We start from the raw sequence: 18161 nt of genomic DNA, 5'->3' as shown, positions 1-18161 counted from the left end.
CTTGAAAAGAAGTTATAATATGAATACCTATGCAAGCAAAACAAAGGCTAAAGAATGTTGTCAAATTAAAATGAGTAAAGCTGGGGTAATAAGATGGGTCGACAGAAGCGTCCGATCCCACGCGTCGGCTTTGACCCGCGGCGTAAGGGTGTTGTCGTGTGTGACGTCATGATGGCGCGGAGTTTGGTTTGAGTGTGGCTGTCTCCAGTTCTGTTTTATCTTATTTTATTTACTTTTCTGATCTGTTCGTTCTATCCCGTGAGATTTTTTTTTGTAAAAGACAAAAAACACTAATCAGCTACTGAAGCATCTTTATCTTCTATGGGTTGCAGGGGTTACGACCCCTGGGGAAGTGGGTGGGTATTCATGCGTGGCTGTCTTCACTTACACGTTGTAGCTGCGCAAGGCGTCTAAATTTGTTTATGTTTAGTTTGCCCCCCCCCCCCCCACCCAAAACACCCCATTTCCTGCACTTGTCCCGTTAGTGTCATTAGGCTTCTTGTGGAAAGTGTGTGTGTTTGTTTTTGTTTCCGCCATATTTGTGACGTAAGGGGCAAAGCAGACGGGTGGGATCGGACGCTTCCGTATTTCCAATAAGATCAAGAAATGAGAGAGAAAATAGGACTGATCTGTAATTTTGGGCAACAATATAACAGATGGTGGCAGAACAGAGGATATAAAATGCAGACTGCCAACAGCAAGAAAAGTATTTTTGAAAAAGAGAAATTTGTTAATGTCAAATATAAATTTTAGGGAGCCTTTTCTGAAGGGATTTGTTTGGAGTGTAGCTTTGTATGGATGTGAAACATGAATGATAAACTGTTCATAGAAGGTTTTCAAATGCTGAAGATCAAAGGGTAGATCATATAACTGATGAGGAGGTATTGAATAGAATGGGAGAGAAAAGATATTTGTTTCACAATTTGAATAAAAGGAGGGATTGGTTGGTAAGACATATTCTGAAACATCGAGAGAGACCAACTCACTACTGGAGATAAGCACAGGTAAGAGAGGGGGTGAGGGGAGGGGAATTATAGAGGGAGACCAACAGATGAATACCGTAAGAAAGTTCAAAAGGATGAAGGTAGCAGTAGTTATTCAGAGAGGAAGACTTGTACAGAACAAACTAGTATGGAGAGCTGCATCAAACCAGTCCTCCGACTGAGGATCACAATAGATTGAATTTGAAAGGGGGGTCCAACTAAACACAAGGAGCCTTGATTTTGGAATAAGGATTTCCATTTAGTGTTTCTTTTGTATCGTGGAAAACTGTCAACTGATCTCTTCGCACATTTGCAGCTTTTCATGCCAAGGTCAACCCTGCAATAAGTCTGTAAAGATAATAATATTTAATTTCATTTTACAACTTAGTTTTTCTCAGATACTACTTTAAGTTTGTTTATAACAGAGCAAATACACAAAAATGTGGTTCGTGACTCTTTCTTCTTCTTCAGTGGTTTGGAATTAAGATTTGTAACACTATCAACATAGATTTGCCTCAGATTTTAGATCATGCTTTTCATCCGTAGACGTGTGTCTAGTTTAATGGAGCTTCTGGGTCCTACATGGTTTGTCTGAATTCCCCAACCTCGAGCTTTTCAAAGTTACAGTATGACATTCCCTCATTCTGAAAACTGCAAATTGTAATCAAAATTTTACTCTTCCATTTTAGAAATTTTTCTTTAGTTGATACAGCTTGGTTTTTCAACATTAACTAATACAAGGCATGTTACAGTTGTTATCTCAACTCCAAAACAATATCACACCTTTTGTCACTTTCGTAACCTAATACTACGAGTGAGACATGGTTAACACTTAACAGTAAATGTGTCCACAATGAGTGGTGATCCATAGGAATATGGCAAACTTGAAAACTAGTTGACAGTATAACAGACAGTAACTTGATACAAGAAACAGCATTCCTATAGCTACAAACACACAATATCTCAGTGTCCATTTGGGGTTAATCATATTATTCTGAGTAATTTTCTCTCTCATTATTTTTACATTCCCTTAAAATATTGTTTTACAGACTGGAGTTCAGCGCACACATAAATCGTCACAACAATCCAAGTGTTCACATCATTCTAACACAAGGCTAGGCTACTATTACTTGCAGTGTGACAAATTTACGGTACCCGGGAATTCATCCTTAACATTACCAATTTACAAATACAAAATCCGAAATATTAATCATTTATGGAAAGTATACGTAAAGGGCTGAAGACAGCAGGAAACTGTGTCAAACTAACTTATTCACGAAACGCCGGGAATTATAAATAAAGTGTTACATGAAATACTAGATCCTCAAGTGAACAAATTAATAAAAAAAAAAAAAAAAACCGACAGTGATTTTCCATACTATATTACTCAGTGGGTGGTAACAGTTGCTATTATACACAAAAAATCACTTTGATTATTAGTTACAAGTATTTTGAAGTTTCTTGTGTTCTAAAAATGTATTACAATGTCAATTTCACAATGTTTCAGGCGAAGTATGAATTTCACTTAATTTAGAATCTGAAGTTTTCTTACGTAAAAATTCTGACAGTCAAAAGAGGATCCGAAAAAAAATGCCCTATACATATACAAATAGCCCACGTAATATATACTACGGTACCTTCCAAGTTGTTCAAACATATTTCACATATCGGAGACCAATGTTTCTAAACAAAAATACCATTCCAAGCACAATAATTACAAATCCATAACAGTTTATCCTTTACTGAAGTCAGGCTCTGAACCAATCAATCAACCGACAATAACATCACTCGACATGAAGACGAATATACAAACACACTCAGCTGACAAGACTACACACTTCTAACACCAACTACTGGCAGCTTCACCAAAGATATTACTGCAGCACGAATTCACTTACGAAAGAAACTTCACTACTCTGCGATTAGAAATGATTATAGACATTGTAAGCATGAGCTGCATATTCCGAAAATGTGTATCATCACTGATAGTTTGACAGCTTTATAAACGCTCTGTTAAATGAAATATAGTGATTGGCGCTTCTGTACAAACACGGTTTTATACAAAGTACAGAACATGAAAAGTTTATTGTTGAAATGTGTGATATTGTTTTGGAGGTGAGATAATAACTGTAAGCTGCTTTGTATTAGTTAATGTTGAAAAAACAAGCTGTATCAACTAAAGAAATATTTCCAAAATAGAAGAGTAAAATTTGATTACAATTTGCAGTTTTGAGAATGAGGGAATGTCATACTGTAACTAAACAGTTGGTCTGGTTCTGGATACAAATCAGGAACTCCACTTGAGGATATTTTTTCTTCGTCTTGGTGGGAGAGCTTAGCAGCATTTGCATTGGAGGGTCAGGGGAAAGGAGGGCAATGTAAGTCTTTTTATGAACCTCGAGAAAAAGCGATTTTAGTGTTGATCTCTGATTACATCAATATACAAGTATATCCAATAATTTTTATTTCATAAATTAATCATCTTGGTTACAATGAATTTGGAAACAGCGTTATTGACATCCATTGTATCTCCAGAATGAAGTAATTTGGCAACATGCAGTCAAACGTCATTCCGTGAGGGGAAAGAAACGGATAAGTGAAACGACACAGACTCAATAATTCCATAATAACCACGACAACACAAATTAATGATTGTGATAATACAGCGATAGTATATACATCGCATATTTTTAGCTGTGGGGCGGGTGACTGAGGACCTTCATAATAACAGGACGGCAAAACTTCATTAGGCCTTCCAAATCCTTATAGTTGAGCCTCGGAACTGAAAGATATCTAGAATAAAGAACCGAATTTTGCGAGTTAGATTATAGTGAACAGAAAATAACTGCAGAGCTATTGTGCACTATACAACCGAGGAATAATGAAGTTAAACACATCGCAACGTCAGACTGATGTCGCGGCGACCTTTAATTCCCCAACTCCCTCCCTCTCTCTCTCTCTCTCTCTCTCTCTCTCTCTCTCTCTAACACACACTCACACCTTTTACTTTCCCCTCCTTGGGGAAGTCTATGGAGGAATTTGTAGCCTGTTGGCTTTTACTCCAGAATGTGTGTTGTGTGTGTGTGTGTGTGTGTGTGTGTGTGTGTGTGATTATCTTTGAATGTTTGGCTGTCTGTGTATTGTGGTGGTGCTCTGGTGGTTTCTTGTACTTGCCTGAGGTTGGCGAGATGTTGGGTATTTTAAGGATTAAGGATTTGTATTAGGACTTGGAGATTTTAGGATTTTTCTCTTCGACTTAGTCATCAAAGATCGTCATAGGGCGTTTGTGCTTATCACGGGACGTGCCATACCGACCTAAGGAGTGGATGAGGTTATTTCCAGATCTGGAAAAGCTCTCGTAGAAATTCCTTGCCAGATCTTGGAATCTTCCTTTGAGGAGGGGTATCTCGACAGCAGCGCGCAGATCGTCGGTGGGGATCCCATGGGTAGATGCAGTGCCCTCCTGAGGGCGCGGTTCTGCAGCCTCTGGAGTTTGTCCAGATCCTGCATCGCCGCGTATCCCCAGACAGGACACGCATACTCCATTACTGGCCGTATAAAGGCCTGATAGACATTTACTCCTACAGAGCAGGGAAGGGAGCTGGTTGTGTTGAGGACTGGGTATAGGATGGACATTCTAGCACAGACTTCCTGTGGACCTCGTCTATGTGGGATTTCTGTGGTGTCACCGCCAGACAGCACACTTGCTAGGTGGTAGCCTTTAAATCGGCCGCGGTCCGTTAGTATACGTCGGACCCGCGTGTCGCCACTATCAGTGATTGCAGACCGAGCGCCGCCACACGGCAGGTCTAGAGAGACTTCCTAGCACTCGCCCCAGTTGTACAGCCGACTTTGCTAGCGATGGTTCACTGACAAATTACGCTCTCATTTGCCGAGACGATAGTTAGCATAGCCTTCAGCTACGTCATTTGCTGCGACCTAGCAAGGCGCCATTACCAGTCACTATTGATGCTGTAAAACATGTACCGTCAAGAGCGATGTTCACCAATTGTGGATTAAAGTTAAGTATTCCAGCAGCTACGTACGTTATTTGCTACTATAAAGTCCTTGTCCTGTTCCAGACCTCGCGCCAGCCTGCGTGAGCTTAAACGCGTGCCTTTCGGCTTCCTCATAGTGGCTTGGCTGTCTTGCCAAGCCACAACAGTTTCCATGTTGGTCTCGAGTCCAAGGTTACGCCGAGATACTTGGCGGATCTGCGCCAGTAGAGTCGGTATCCATGTAGGTGCAGGTGAAGGGGAAGGGGCGTTAAGGGGGGCCCAAGTCTCCCGAGTCTCCGGGTGATCACCATAGCCTGTGTCTTTTCAGGACTGATGGTGATGTGGCAGTGATGGGCCGAGGTTTCTGTGTTAGCTAAAACCCTTTGTAGCCTATGAATGACCAGGTCCATATTCGCATTACGAGTGTAAAAGGCTGTGTCATGAGGATACTGTGCGGTGTGCACCAGGGGGGGGGGGTACAGTACACACTGTACAAAAAACGGGCCCCAGGACCGATCCCTGTGGCACCCCAGCACGAATACGCCTTTTGGTGGTGCAGGTGGTGTCGGAAACTTGACAGAGTAAGTTCTGTTTGTGAGATAGCTTTGGATTAACCTGACTATTATCCCAGGGAACCCCTGCGTGTATAACTTGTATAATAGCCCTTAATGCCATACTGAGTCGAAGGCTTTGGCTACATCAAGTAGCACTATCCTTCAGTAGCCTCTGTGGTTGAAGCCCTCTGTGGCGGCGCCCACCAGTCTCATGATCTGTTGTGGGGCAGAGTGCTTCTGTCGGAATCTGAATTGGAAATCCGGCAGAAGTCGCTGATTGGTGATGTGGTCTCGTATGGGAACAAGCAGGAGGCGATCATAGATCTTGCTGAGAGTTGTAGTGCTCCAGGAATAAAGGGTCTTTCCCGGATTTGTGTATTGCGGCCACTTCTGCTTGTTTTCAGTATGCTGGGAACTCATGGGTATGAGTAATCTCGTTGAAGACGTTCGCGAGGTGTTCGATAGCCGAGAGCGGGAGGTTTTTAACTAGCTGGTTGGTGACACTGTCGTGTCCTGGCACCTTTTTTGAAGAGAGGGACCTAATTGCTTTTGCCACGTCTTTGGGGGCGAAAAGTGGGGGTTCGTCCTCTGGGTCCTCCTCAGCATTGAGGAAGACAGCCAGCTGACGATGGACTACCTCTTCGTGTTCATTACCCTGGGGTTCTGCTGCTTGAAACTGCTTCTCAAAGGTGTCGGCGAGGGCGTTGGCCTTTTCAGCATGGCTGCAGGCCAGATCCTGCTCGTTGTGCAGTGGCGGCGTCGTAATGCATCTTTTGGTGAATTGCTTGGTTGCTTGCCATAGAGTGTGATCGTCTACATTGAGGGCTGTGAGGCGGTTTTGCCATTGCTGGTTTCTGTGTTCATTGAGCGCTGCCTTCAGCTCTCTCTGTAAACGATTCAGCAGCCTCCTGGTGGCCTGATTTCTGGTGATCTTCCACTCTTTTGCCACTCTGTTCTTGTGTCGGATTTGAGCTAGCAAATGTTCTGGGAGTTGTACTTGTGGGGGTGGGCTGTCCCTTTGTGGGGGAGTGGCATCTTCTGCTGCCTGCAAGATGGCACCTGTTAGGTCTTGTAGCACTTGTTCTATTTGCCAGTAGGTGGTGGAGTGTGAACGATATCTGAGGTGACAGTTTCTCGGTATTGCTCCCAGTTTGTACGTTTGTAAGACGTCTGGTATTGTGGGAGTGCAACCCATTCTCCCACGTCGACCTCTAGAATCACTGGATTGTGGTCAGAGGGCATTCTGTTGATTGTCCTTGTGGACTCAAACCCAGCGATCCTCCTAGTGAGGGTGACGTCTAACACATCCGGCCTACCTCTATTTTTTGGAAAATGTGTGGGCTCAACCAGACCCCATGTTTCGAAGTGGTGGTTGCGCCCTAGTTGTTGCAGTTTGGCACCTGCTCTGGAGGTTACTCTAGAATTCCAATCGGGGTGTTTGGCATTTAAGCCGCCTCCTATTATGAGTTTGCCTTCAATTTTCTCTAGAGCAGATACGTCTCCTTCATCTACCTCGTCTTGTGGGGGTCGGTAGATTGCAACAATTGTTAGGGGTCTGGTGGCAGTGGTTACTTCCACTGCTACTGCTTCGATTTTATTGGTAGCTGGTAAGAATACCTGGTGGTGGGGGATCCCTCTTTTGATGTATATCGCCACTCCTCCACCTTGGATTGGCCTGTTTTTACGGTAGCTAACGTAGTTGGGAACTGTCGCTTTTATTCCCGGTTTTAGGTGGGTTTCCCCCATCATACATATGTCGATGGAGAACTCCTTTATGAGTTTTCTGAACTCGATCTCTTGATTAACAATGCTGTCTGTGTTAAAGATGCACATTGTCAGGCCTTGGATATTTGGTCCTCTATCCATGATGGGGTTTTGAAACTACTGAGGAAGTCACAGAGGGGAGCCACTGCTGGACGAAGGGCAACGAGGATCTGAGTGTTCTGCTTCTGGGCCTCCCTGAATTCCTTCATCATTTCCATGACCAAGTTAATGGTCTAGACCACAACGCCTAACAACCGATCGAAAGGGGTGGACTGAGTGTGATGTTCCATAGGGCTTCCACTGTGTTGGTGGACCTGGTCGTTGTTGTGCTTTTCCCGGTGTTGTTCTTGCGTGTGGGTCTGGTGTTGTGGTGACTGGGCTTGCGTCTGTTTCTCGACGTTTCTGTGGCTCTTTGCTTGGGAGACCACTTCCGCATATGTTGCCCTTGGTGTGTCACGCCTTGGTTTTACCCAAGTTTTGTCTGTATGTGTTGTCCTGTTTTGTCTCTCTGCGTGGTTTGACAGGGTGGTGGTGTCTTGTTTTCATATGTGTGGCGGGGGGAGGAGGGGATGGCCTTCGCACCCTTTGCCTTCTGTGTATTTTTTTTGTGGACCTCGCAGCCTTGGTACCCTGCCATGTGGATCTTCCAACACAGTACACACCTTATCTGCAGGTCCATGTGTTTTATTGTGCATGTCCTGGTGCCTTGAGGTTCGGTGCATTTTCTGCAGCGCATAGGCATCTGGCAATGGGCTGTTATGTGATCCAGTCCCTGATACCTGAAGCATTGCACTACCTTGTTCTAGCGGCAAAGCGGCCCCGTGGTGACAGGGACTGCCAGAACAGCTTTGATCTCGCGCCTGTTCTGGGGTATATCCGGCAGAGTGACTTGAAATAATGGCCACTTACTCTCTGCCTCATTTTTGCCCATCTGCTGGACAGTTTTTACAACAAATCTGTGGACAGTCGGGTCTGTCTTGACTGCCTGGGCAGAGAGCCGTCTGGGGAGGTTCCTTGTCTTGGTGGTGGGGAACATATAGTGTCTGTGAGGGCTTTTTTATGGTGTTGTAGTCTTCTATGTTGTGTAGTGTGATCTTTATCTTGTCCTCCCCTCCCCCGTTGGTTTCGCTTTGAAGTCGTCCCCCTTGAGTTGTGTTTTGATCATGTCGTGGAGTTCCTCGTAGTTGTGGGGAAACTCCTATCAACTAGACAATCAGATTTAACTGCGCGCCAGCCAGCGACACTGTATGCAGCAGCAGTGAGAGTTCATCTTTGACTTTTGCGTTCCGTATTTCATTATGTGTTGGTAGTTATGAGTTTTTCCCGTTACGAGATAATTCAATCAGGAACGGTTCATTACTCGGAGTTATTATGCGTTGAGTGTGTCTATTATGTTAAATAAAGTTCCTACTTTTCACAGAGCACGATCGTGATACTTCAGGCACTATCACTCTGTTTAATAAATACACGCTATTCTAGTTGCAGCCGACATGTGGTGACACTGGAGTGATATGTAAGCCGACACGAACTATGTCGCAACCATAATTAGACAAGAAATCACAAGGTGACAGATGGGCCAGCTATATCAAGATTAGCTGTGCGCTTACCTCCATTCTGGCCGCATAACCTTGTGCTGTGGTTCGCATAAGTTGAAGTGAGGTTTTACTATGTTTTATCACGGCCTATTCAACAAAACTTACCCTAATAGCGGGTCACTTACATCATCACTGCGCCTTGGAAGTACAGAACGTCATAATTGCGACATTGGCGGCTAATTCTTACGACGAGTTCAAGACAGAATTAATTCAAAGAGTTTCAGGAGGACAGAATTCTTCAAGTCCTGAAGCAGGAGGATATTGGAGATTGCAAGCCGTCACAGAAACTTTCGCCCTTGAGGAGCGAGGTGGATACCGGTACTGTTACAGATAATTTGCTGCACGCCATTTGGAGCAACCGCCTATGATCGCAAGTCAAGGCCATAGTAATATCCCAAAAAAGAGATGCCATTGGATGACTTTGAAAAGATTGCGGATAGATTTGAAGAAGCCATCGCTCCTGCTCCATTTATTATAGCGCAGTAACACAGCTGTGCAGCAGTGCAACAACGACAGCAGTAGCTGTGCACGTCGATAACGACTTTCTAGCGACAAAGGTTGAGTCATTGAGTACACAGATCAGTAGTCTCGAAGCTGTACTGCGGCGTGTTCCTTCGCGAATGGCAGAGGTAGCCGGTCGTAGGCGCAGCCGATTTCTTGTCAGCATCGCAGTGCTCGTTTGTCAGCGACAAGAATTCAGGCTAAAAATATTTGGTGGATACTAGTTCTGTTTTAAGGAATCTAGCGAAAAGAATTGGATTTGGGACTGTGTTGCCTCTTCATGTGGGACTTCATGGTAGCCGATGTGTTGGAGCAATAATAGGTGCTGATCTACATGCTTATTACCGCCTAGTGCCAGAGCTCGTTGCGTGTTACCAGCCTGACTACTATAAGGTTTCATCGCTGCACAGCAGTGCACAGCACCAAGTGAGTGTAATTAGGCTCTTCTATTACAGCAGTTCCCATCTCGACAGTGCTACACAATACGGTGCAGCGTACAAAAACTATTGATGGTCTACCAGTATCACACAGACCTAGGTGTTCAGCACCCGATCACTTGACTATCGCTAAAACAGAATTCAACACCATACTCGAAGAAGGCATTATCCGACCGGCACGTGGCCCATGATCGATTCCCTTACACCTAAGAATTGTCGAGCGTAGCGTCCATGTAGAGATTTTATCGCGCTAAACGCCGGAACTGCGCTAGACATGAACCTGGCCATAATTACGCCTTTCATGGTGGAACTATATTCAGTGTACTTGATTGCGCCAAAGCCTATATCCAAATCGCGTAGCAGAGGAAGACAAACCCAAAACATCGATTATAGTTCCATTTGGGTTATCTGAGAGTAATTACACGCCCTTTGGCTTACAAAATGGCAATGATTTATTCATTCAGTTCTGCAAGGGCTGTGATTTTGTTTTGCTTACCTCTTTGGTATTCTTATATTTTCGGCCATTGAGGAGCAACACCAACAGTGTCTTACTGTAGTGTTAAAATGTTTAGAGGAGTATGGTGTGGTCTTCAACACAGCACAATGTGTGCTGAGGCAATTCGAGATTACTCTCCTAGGCCATCAGATATCTTCTATAGGCTCCCTAACATTATCAGAAAAGGTTGAAGCCACTCTGAAGATACCAGTGCCAAACAGTGTAACAGAATTACGTTGGTTCCTAGGAATGTTATTTTTCTATTGCCACAATCAAGCGTATTCAGCAGGGCTACAGGAACCTTTAACTGCAGGGCTTACTGACCCAAAGGTTACAGGGAATACTTTAGTTCAGTAGACTAACGCAGTCTGTTCAGCTATCGTCGCCATAAAAGATGCACCCTTGGAATTAGCGGTGGACACAGGTCAGACAACTACGGTGCGATGTTACTACAATCGTGAGATGGCTCATGGCAGCAGCTTGCTTACTGTTCTCACAAAGTGCCACTATCACGTCAGAAGTGCAGAACCTATGACTGCAAACTTCTTGCCATGTACTTTCGGCCACAGACAGAACCAAGGGAATTCACCATCTACACGGATCATAAAGCACCACATTATGCCTTCAGGAGGAACAGCAACAACAGCTCACCCTGTCGGTATTACTACCTAGAATTTTTAGCTTAATTTAGCAGTGACATGAAGCATATTTCTGGAACTGATTCTGACTGCTGATAACCTCTTATGCGTCAACAGTGTGTCAATTCATATCGATTTCACAGAACTCATGCAGGCACAAGAAGATGCCCAGAAGTTCCAGAGTTTCCTAAACAATGCTACGCCCGTGTTACAGTTGGAGCTCGTCAGTTTCCCTGGTGAAGATTTCAAACTCTATTGAGATGTCTCTCAGAGAAGAACTTATCCTTTCCTGCTACCTGCATTTCCTACACAAGCCTTGGACAGCCTACACAACTTGTATCATCCTGGGGTCTGTACTGCATTTCGCCTGGAGTTGAAGTATTTTGTCTGATCTTGGATAGAAAAAGACTGCCATGACTGCACACGTACATGTTTGCGATGGCAAGGTAGCGAAGTGCACGTGGCAGTCGGTGAATCCTCCAGCACAGCTTTACGTTTTGCGCTCGTCCACATTGACATTGTCAGACCATTACCTTTGTTGAATAACCAAAGAAACTTGCTTAGTATGACTGAGCAGTTTGCTTGATGGATGAAACCAGCACCAGTAGAAAATATTTGCGCAGAAACATTAGCCTCAACTTTCGTATCGACGAGGTAATGTAGGTTTGGTTGCCCACTGCTCATTACTACCGACTGTGAGCAACAATTTGAGTGACTTGTTTGCCCACTTCCCAAAGTTCTGCAGTTATGTGAATCATAAGACCAAAAGCTACCATACGGCGAGTAATAGCATGATCGAGCGATGGTACCTTTTCAAGGAAAGCTGCGCTCTTCTGTCACGGTGCTAACTGGACGACCACTCTAACGAGCGGTCCTCTTGGAATGCAGAACACGCACAAGCGAAACATGAACTCGTCGTTTGCGGAAATTGATTATGGTGAAGTACTACGTCTCCCAGGAGCATTTATTGATGCAAATTCTCTGCAATCAACCATTCACTTCATGCATCGTCTCAGGGATCACATCGCTCACATTCGGCTCACAAAGCTTCCACACGTGGTTCGCCAGCCTGTTACACGCATCACGATTTGGACAGTTGCTTTGATGCAATGCTACATATAGACGGTGCGAAATATTCATTGCATCGTCCTTATACTGTGCGTGCTACCTGAACCATGTTTTACTAAGAGGCGTGTGAACGCTGGACTTTGCGGTGAACGGAAAGATCAAAACCATTTCTCTCGATCGCGCCGCACATGCACGCGTCTTCCAGACTGCACTACCAGTTGAAGCACCACGAAGACAACCTTATTTTCCAATACCACTACCAGAAACACAGCAGTAGACTGTGAGGATCTCCATTGTCTTGAAGTTTGCTTTTTGCTTATACCAGACGGAACCTCCTTCTCTGGGTCAAGGGAAAAGCAGCTGGAACCTTGATTTTTGAGCTGCTAGCCAACAACCAGGTGCTCACTATACTACACCAGTATTACCATTTATGAGTATATAGTTCTGATTTTATTGACCCTTGTCTCAAGTGTCAAATTGAAAATTGCACATTTACAGCATTTTTCAAGACCTGTTTTTAAATATGGCTACCATCTCTGATCTTCTTTTAACTCACACAATTGGAAAGAGCTCATTTTTTGCTACAAGGGGCATTAAAAAGTAGAATGGTAATTTTCCATATAAGGTTTTTAAACGAGCTTCAAAGATACCTTAGCTTTCGCGCATACCGTGTGCTTGACAGAATAGCTTTAATGAATTAAATACAAAAATGAGCAAATAAACAACATTGTTGCGAACATAACAAAGCAATAAGTTCACAAAAAGAACCAAGCATCATAAATTTGTTGGTGGAGTTCATAAACCATTTTTATGGCTCTAAAATTCTCTTTAATGCTCTTCAGCACCTCTGATGGGTGAGTGTACCTTCAACCCCCGAAACTGGCACTTGGAGATGGCAAAACGCCGATTATCTGCTGCTCTGGGATTCAGCAGGTACCCTTCCTTAGGGGCCAATGGAATGAATTAGTTGGACCATGTGGATGCATGAAACTAAGGCATCTCGTTCTTCCAATGATGTGTCACAGATGTTTCCAACCCACCATTTGCTGTCACAAATGCAGGATATGTATTGCCCAGATTGGATGCTGTCAATTGGAACAGTCGAGAAGTATGCTGATTGATCAACATTTGCAATAAATGACACTGTGTCATTGGAAAATCTGCTAATATGTAACCGTTTTTCATCGACTGGTCTAAAGCAGTGGTTTTCTCTGGTCCCTGCAACCATGCAACCATTTTCAAGTCTTCTTTCTTGGAAGGCCTTCCTTTGTGACAAAAAGGAATTTGATTCTGTGAAGTTGTTCGTCACAAAATCTGAATAGATCACTTGATGTTAGAATCTGATCTGAAGTTGACCGATGGAGACTTGCTCTTGCTGCTAATCGCTTTGTTGTGCCCCCAATACTATCACATGGAGACTTTCCATGGGTTATGGCGAAGAAGTTCCATTCTGCACTGATACTAAAGTCATTATAGTACTGACATAGATTCATGAAGTTCTTGAAATTTTTCTATTGGGCAGTTGATCCATCGCTGAAATAGCTGATGTGCTTCAGCTCTGGAAAGTGGGTTCGCAGGTGATCAATTAGCTTGGAACAGAAAATATGAACTGCTACTGTATCATGTCGCAAGCAATCACAGACGATGCAGAAGCTAAGAGGCTCGATCTTTCCAGTCGAAGCCTTGTAATAAATAACAAAGAGCTGTAATGTGGCCTGACTATTTTCCCAATAGAAGCCTTGTACAGCGTCCTGCATAATAAATGAATAATTTCTTAACATCCATCAGAACAACCAGCTTTCCACATTCTAGATTTTCTTTGGTTTCTTTTAGATAGTTGCTTTCATGCTTTGCTATGTAATGATGGAGTGAGAGATTCACAGTTTTCGTCACAATGTTTTGGATAAATTCTTCAATCGTTGACTGCTTTGTCTTCAGGGTATCTCGGTCAGTGTGTATCCATTCTTTGTATTCAGTTGCTTCATCAATGTCGTTCCCTTCAAATGCAGCTTCTACAAATCTTTCCAAGACTTCTAATCCAGGGCATTGGTCACATGCAATCTTCTGAATCCACATTGCAAACCGTTTTGGCTAACAAACTCTTGTAGTCATCCTTAATTGGAGTCGCTGCGAGCATCAACTTGACATTTTGATGAGCTGTAGAAACGCAAACTGAGTGTGTTCCTGCTGAACCACCTGTGATGAGCCACTTTGGCCAGAGCTCACAAAATTTGGAAAAGCCGACTTCTGGTAAATTTTGTCTGCAATATCCTTGATAGGCTTCTTTCAAGTTACAAAGCAGCAGACGTTACTGCACATGAACGTTTGGGCCAGCTGGTGTCCTTATGGCAACAAAGTCCTTTTTTCCAGGGCAGTTTCGGCTGACGTTGTCACTGTCATAGAATTTTGCTACACTTTCCTTAATATCTTCTTGCAAAGCCTTTCCTCTCTTTGGATCTGGTTTCGCTAGTATGCCTTTCTCTTCCTCCAGATTTCTGGCAATTTTCACCATTCGCTCAGACACATTGAATTCTTCCATCTTTTTTTTCAATGCTCCAACTACTAGGGGCCAAAGTTAAAACTTGAATTTTCTCAGAACTTTGTATGAAGAGCAATCGTGGCTTTTTTTTACCTGGTTGCGGTCCTATGACATCATCTGCTTTAAGCCCGCCAATTTCAGCAATTTTGTTGGCCACAACCATTTGAACTTGCCTTATCTTTCGTTTTGTATATCCACTAGAATCCCAGTTTGAAACTTGCTGATGTTTTAGTGGTGACACACCATTTTCTGTCAAGCTAGAGTTCAAGCTGTCTGAAGCAACTGTAGCATCATCTTCATTAGACTCTGATGATGGCAGTGGCTTGGCCTTTTTTGCATTGATGTCAACTCTACAAGTAGGGCAAAGCTTCTGTCCAGGTTTAAATTAACTGTTGCGGGTTATTTCAAAAAGTCGCCAGTTGCAATATCAACAGGACGCAGGCCTTTGTTGAACACATGATTCTTATTTTGAAATGGATTGCAGCGTGATTTCTGCAGATATTGAAACCTGGTCAGCTGTTCTGCTTTATGATGTAAACATATTTTGGCATCACAATCAAGCTGCAATCCAGCTCGTCTAATCAGCAAATTCCGATCCTCCTCAGAGAGGTCACTAATTGACTTCAGAAGGCGTTTGTCCTTGGTGAACTTAGTTAAATGACACACTTGTTGATTTGTCCAATGGTGCACTGCTCTAGGTCCATATTTCCCATTGTTTGAAGCCGTAACAAGTTGTAACTTCAGCAATGATTCAACAATGGCTTGAAGGAACCAAGATGCAAGGTAAACATTCACTGGTAATAACTACAAATGATACAATGATTGACAATTTGCATAGAACATGAATGATACCCAAATCAAGTTACATCTTATATAGTGTGAACATATAAAATGAGAATACTGGAGAAGATTCCAGAACATTACAGAAAATTCCGGAAGTTTCTAGTGCCTTGTTATAAAAATGTTGTACCTGCGTATAAGTTTCTGGAATCCAGGCCTTGTTTCATAAAACAGTCATACCTGCGTACCAAATATCTAGAAATTTCTGGAACACGTGCCCTGTTATAAAACAGTTATACCTGCATATCAAATTTCCAGAAGTTTCTGGAACACATGTATGAAACAGTTGTACCTGCACATCAGAGGAACAAAAGTATCATAGTGCAAATAATTTGTACTAACAAATCACATCACAAGTGTCTTGACATTCTCCAGCACAACCACTGCCAACACGATAACACATGCGGTACGCGTAACAGCTTATGTTTCTTTTAATCTATTTTAAACGCCTTGTATGGAAAATTACCATTCTACTTTTTCAAGCCCCTTGTAGCACAAAATGTGATGTTTCCAGTGGCGTCAATAAAAAGAAGTTCAGAGTTGATAGCAATACAGAAAACTGATCCTGGAAAGTGCTAGAAATTTCCAATTTCCAATTTGACACTTGAGACAAGGGTCAATAAAATCAGAACTATTTACTCATAAATGCTAATACTGGTGTAGTATAGTGAGCACCTGGTTGTTGGATAGCAGCCCAAAAATCAAGGTTCCAGCTGCTTTTGCCTTATAGTAAAGGATGATTAAAGTAGGGCTTGAATCTTTTGCGATAAATTTTGCAAGGCACTTTCAGACCAAGTAGCATAATGGTCATTCCTAAGGAATTTGAAAGCTTTGGCTGCATTCACCAACAAAAGTTGTACTAGGATACAAAAATTCAGAGTGATAGATATCACAGAAGATGCACTAAGTTATAACAAAGTTAACCAATTCTTCACACTGTGCACTTTGTGCCTTGGTATCGGTCCACTAAGTTAGCCATAGCTCTGGAACCACTATAGCACTTGAGCCAAAATTTTGCACATTGACCTAACACATACATATGTATACAAAAACAAGTTTTGAACGGAATCTGTGATGATCGAGTGGGGACCATTTTTTATTCTAGGACACTAGACATGGAATGACCCTTTTTCAAGCTGTTCTTCCAGTAAAGCTACTTTTACTATGAAGGAGAACAGGCTATATACTCTGCACTAAATCTGGGTTATTGGGAAGACTATAACTCAGACTCAGTTTACAGCTCAGATTACGACTTAGTAGTTTCACAAGAACATCTTGTCTGACAAATTTCTGTCGACAGACTTTTCTTTTTTCTTCGTTCGACATACATAATTCTACGTTGATAAAAACTATGGGACCTCGCCACAGAGTAGCTCTATGGCGGGAAGCACGGCGCTGCAGATTCTGAGCGACTGCTTGCGAGGGTTGAAACTCATGGAAAGGGTGTCTTTCGACACCGAACGATGCCCCAGTAGCACCCAACGCCAAAAACCCCGAATCGTCTCAATACCTTAACTAACAATAATAACGGTGCCTAAAGTTAGCTGAATAGCAATTATGAATGATTACTCAATTATACTAACTGCTAAGGGTAAAGCTGTTTCACAAAACCCGTGAAATAGACTGACGGAAAAGAAATGGCTGCACCAAGAGATAATTACATAGAGTAATAAAATTTCGGGATTACAGTTGTCTAGGTATTATATTTAAGTGATTACCATTGCTAGATCACCAGTTAACGTATGAGCGATTGCAAATGTGAAATGCTGGTACATTTATAACCAGTGTAACCGCCAGAGCGTTGAATGCAAGCACGCAAACGTGCTTATACTGTGTTGTACAGGTGCTGGATCTCAGTTTTGTGGGATGGGGTTCCATATCTGTTGCATTTGGTAGGTCAAGACATGGTTGGTTATTGCTGTTTGGGGATGATGCTGGAGTTGTCGGCTTATGATGTCCGGTATGTTGCCAATTGGAGACAGATCTGGTGACTGAGCAGGCAAAGGCAGCACGTCGCCAATCTGTAGAGCATGCCGGGTTACAACAGCTGTATGTGGGTGAGCATTAGCCTACTGGAAAAACCCCCCTGGAATGAGAAGATGGCCATCTTGCACAAGAAATACCAAGAACGGATGAAAATATCACGGGAGCACAATTGCAGTGAGATTTCTACAGCTCACGAAACCTGCTTGACTCTAAGCCAGCAGTAAAGAAGCACCCTACATTCGATAGCAGTCGCTGTAACGCCAGTCCAATGAGTCAGCCGATGCCTACTGTGAAATGATCCGTCTGCCGCGACCATAGAGGTATAAAGGAAAGGGGATGACGTGAAGCAACAAACTTGAAGCTGAATGATAATCAGGTCTGCATGGAGAGTGTGGTCAGCAGACTCGTTTTCACCTGTGCTACTGTGTAGAGCTGCAGATTTTTTACTTGATAATGCCGACTTGTATTCGCGGTCATTCCACTCCTAACGACGATTTGGTACAGGATGGAAATAATCAAAAAACGATTCATGGTCAAAAACGATAATGGCACATAGGAGCGCAATTCAATTGACATGCAGACACAATGATGAAGAGGGCAGAGACATAGATCATAACATCAAAGATACACGACAGTGCTCTGTTGGTCGAGGGTCGCGATAGAGTCTCCCCCTTCCCCCAGGAATTGCAGAGCACTGGGCAGGTGCAGAGTAGGCGATGCCATCGACGACAAAATCTCACATCCACTTAGATCGACAAACTT

The 18161-nt window shown here is 43.2% G+C and overlaps 1 protein-coding gene across 2 annotated transcripts in view; it reads right to left on the bottom strand.

Annotated features, from left to right (window-relative positions):
* LOC124551363 (BTB/POZ domain-containing protein 17) overlaps window positions 1-2780 on the bottom strand; it is a 135472-nt gene extending 132692 nt beyond the window's left edge. The window contains exon 1 of one of the 2 annotated variants that reach the window (XM_047126398.1): window positions 2621-2780. In XM_047126398.1, the coding sequence (XP_046982354.1) occupies window positions 2621-2640 (20 nt within the window). In that variant the 5' untranslated portion in view covers window positions 2641-2780. The remainder of the gene's footprint in view (window positions 1-2620) is intronic. The other variant, XM_047126397.1, reaches the window with a different exon arrangement.
* Window positions 2781-18161: the final 15381 nt, after the last annotated feature.

The sequence above is a fragment of the Schistocerca americana genome, chromosome 9 (genome assembly GCF_021461395.2).
Source record: "Schistocerca americana isolate TAMUIC-IGC-003095 chromosome 9, iqSchAmer2.1, whole genome shotgun sequence".
NCBI classification, from domain to species: domain Eukaryota; kingdom Metazoa; phylum Arthropoda; class Insecta; order Orthoptera; family Acrididae; genus Schistocerca; species Schistocerca americana.
The sequence above is the reverse complement of the archived record's forward strand: the minus strand, read 5'-3'. Positions and strand labels throughout refer to the sequence as shown.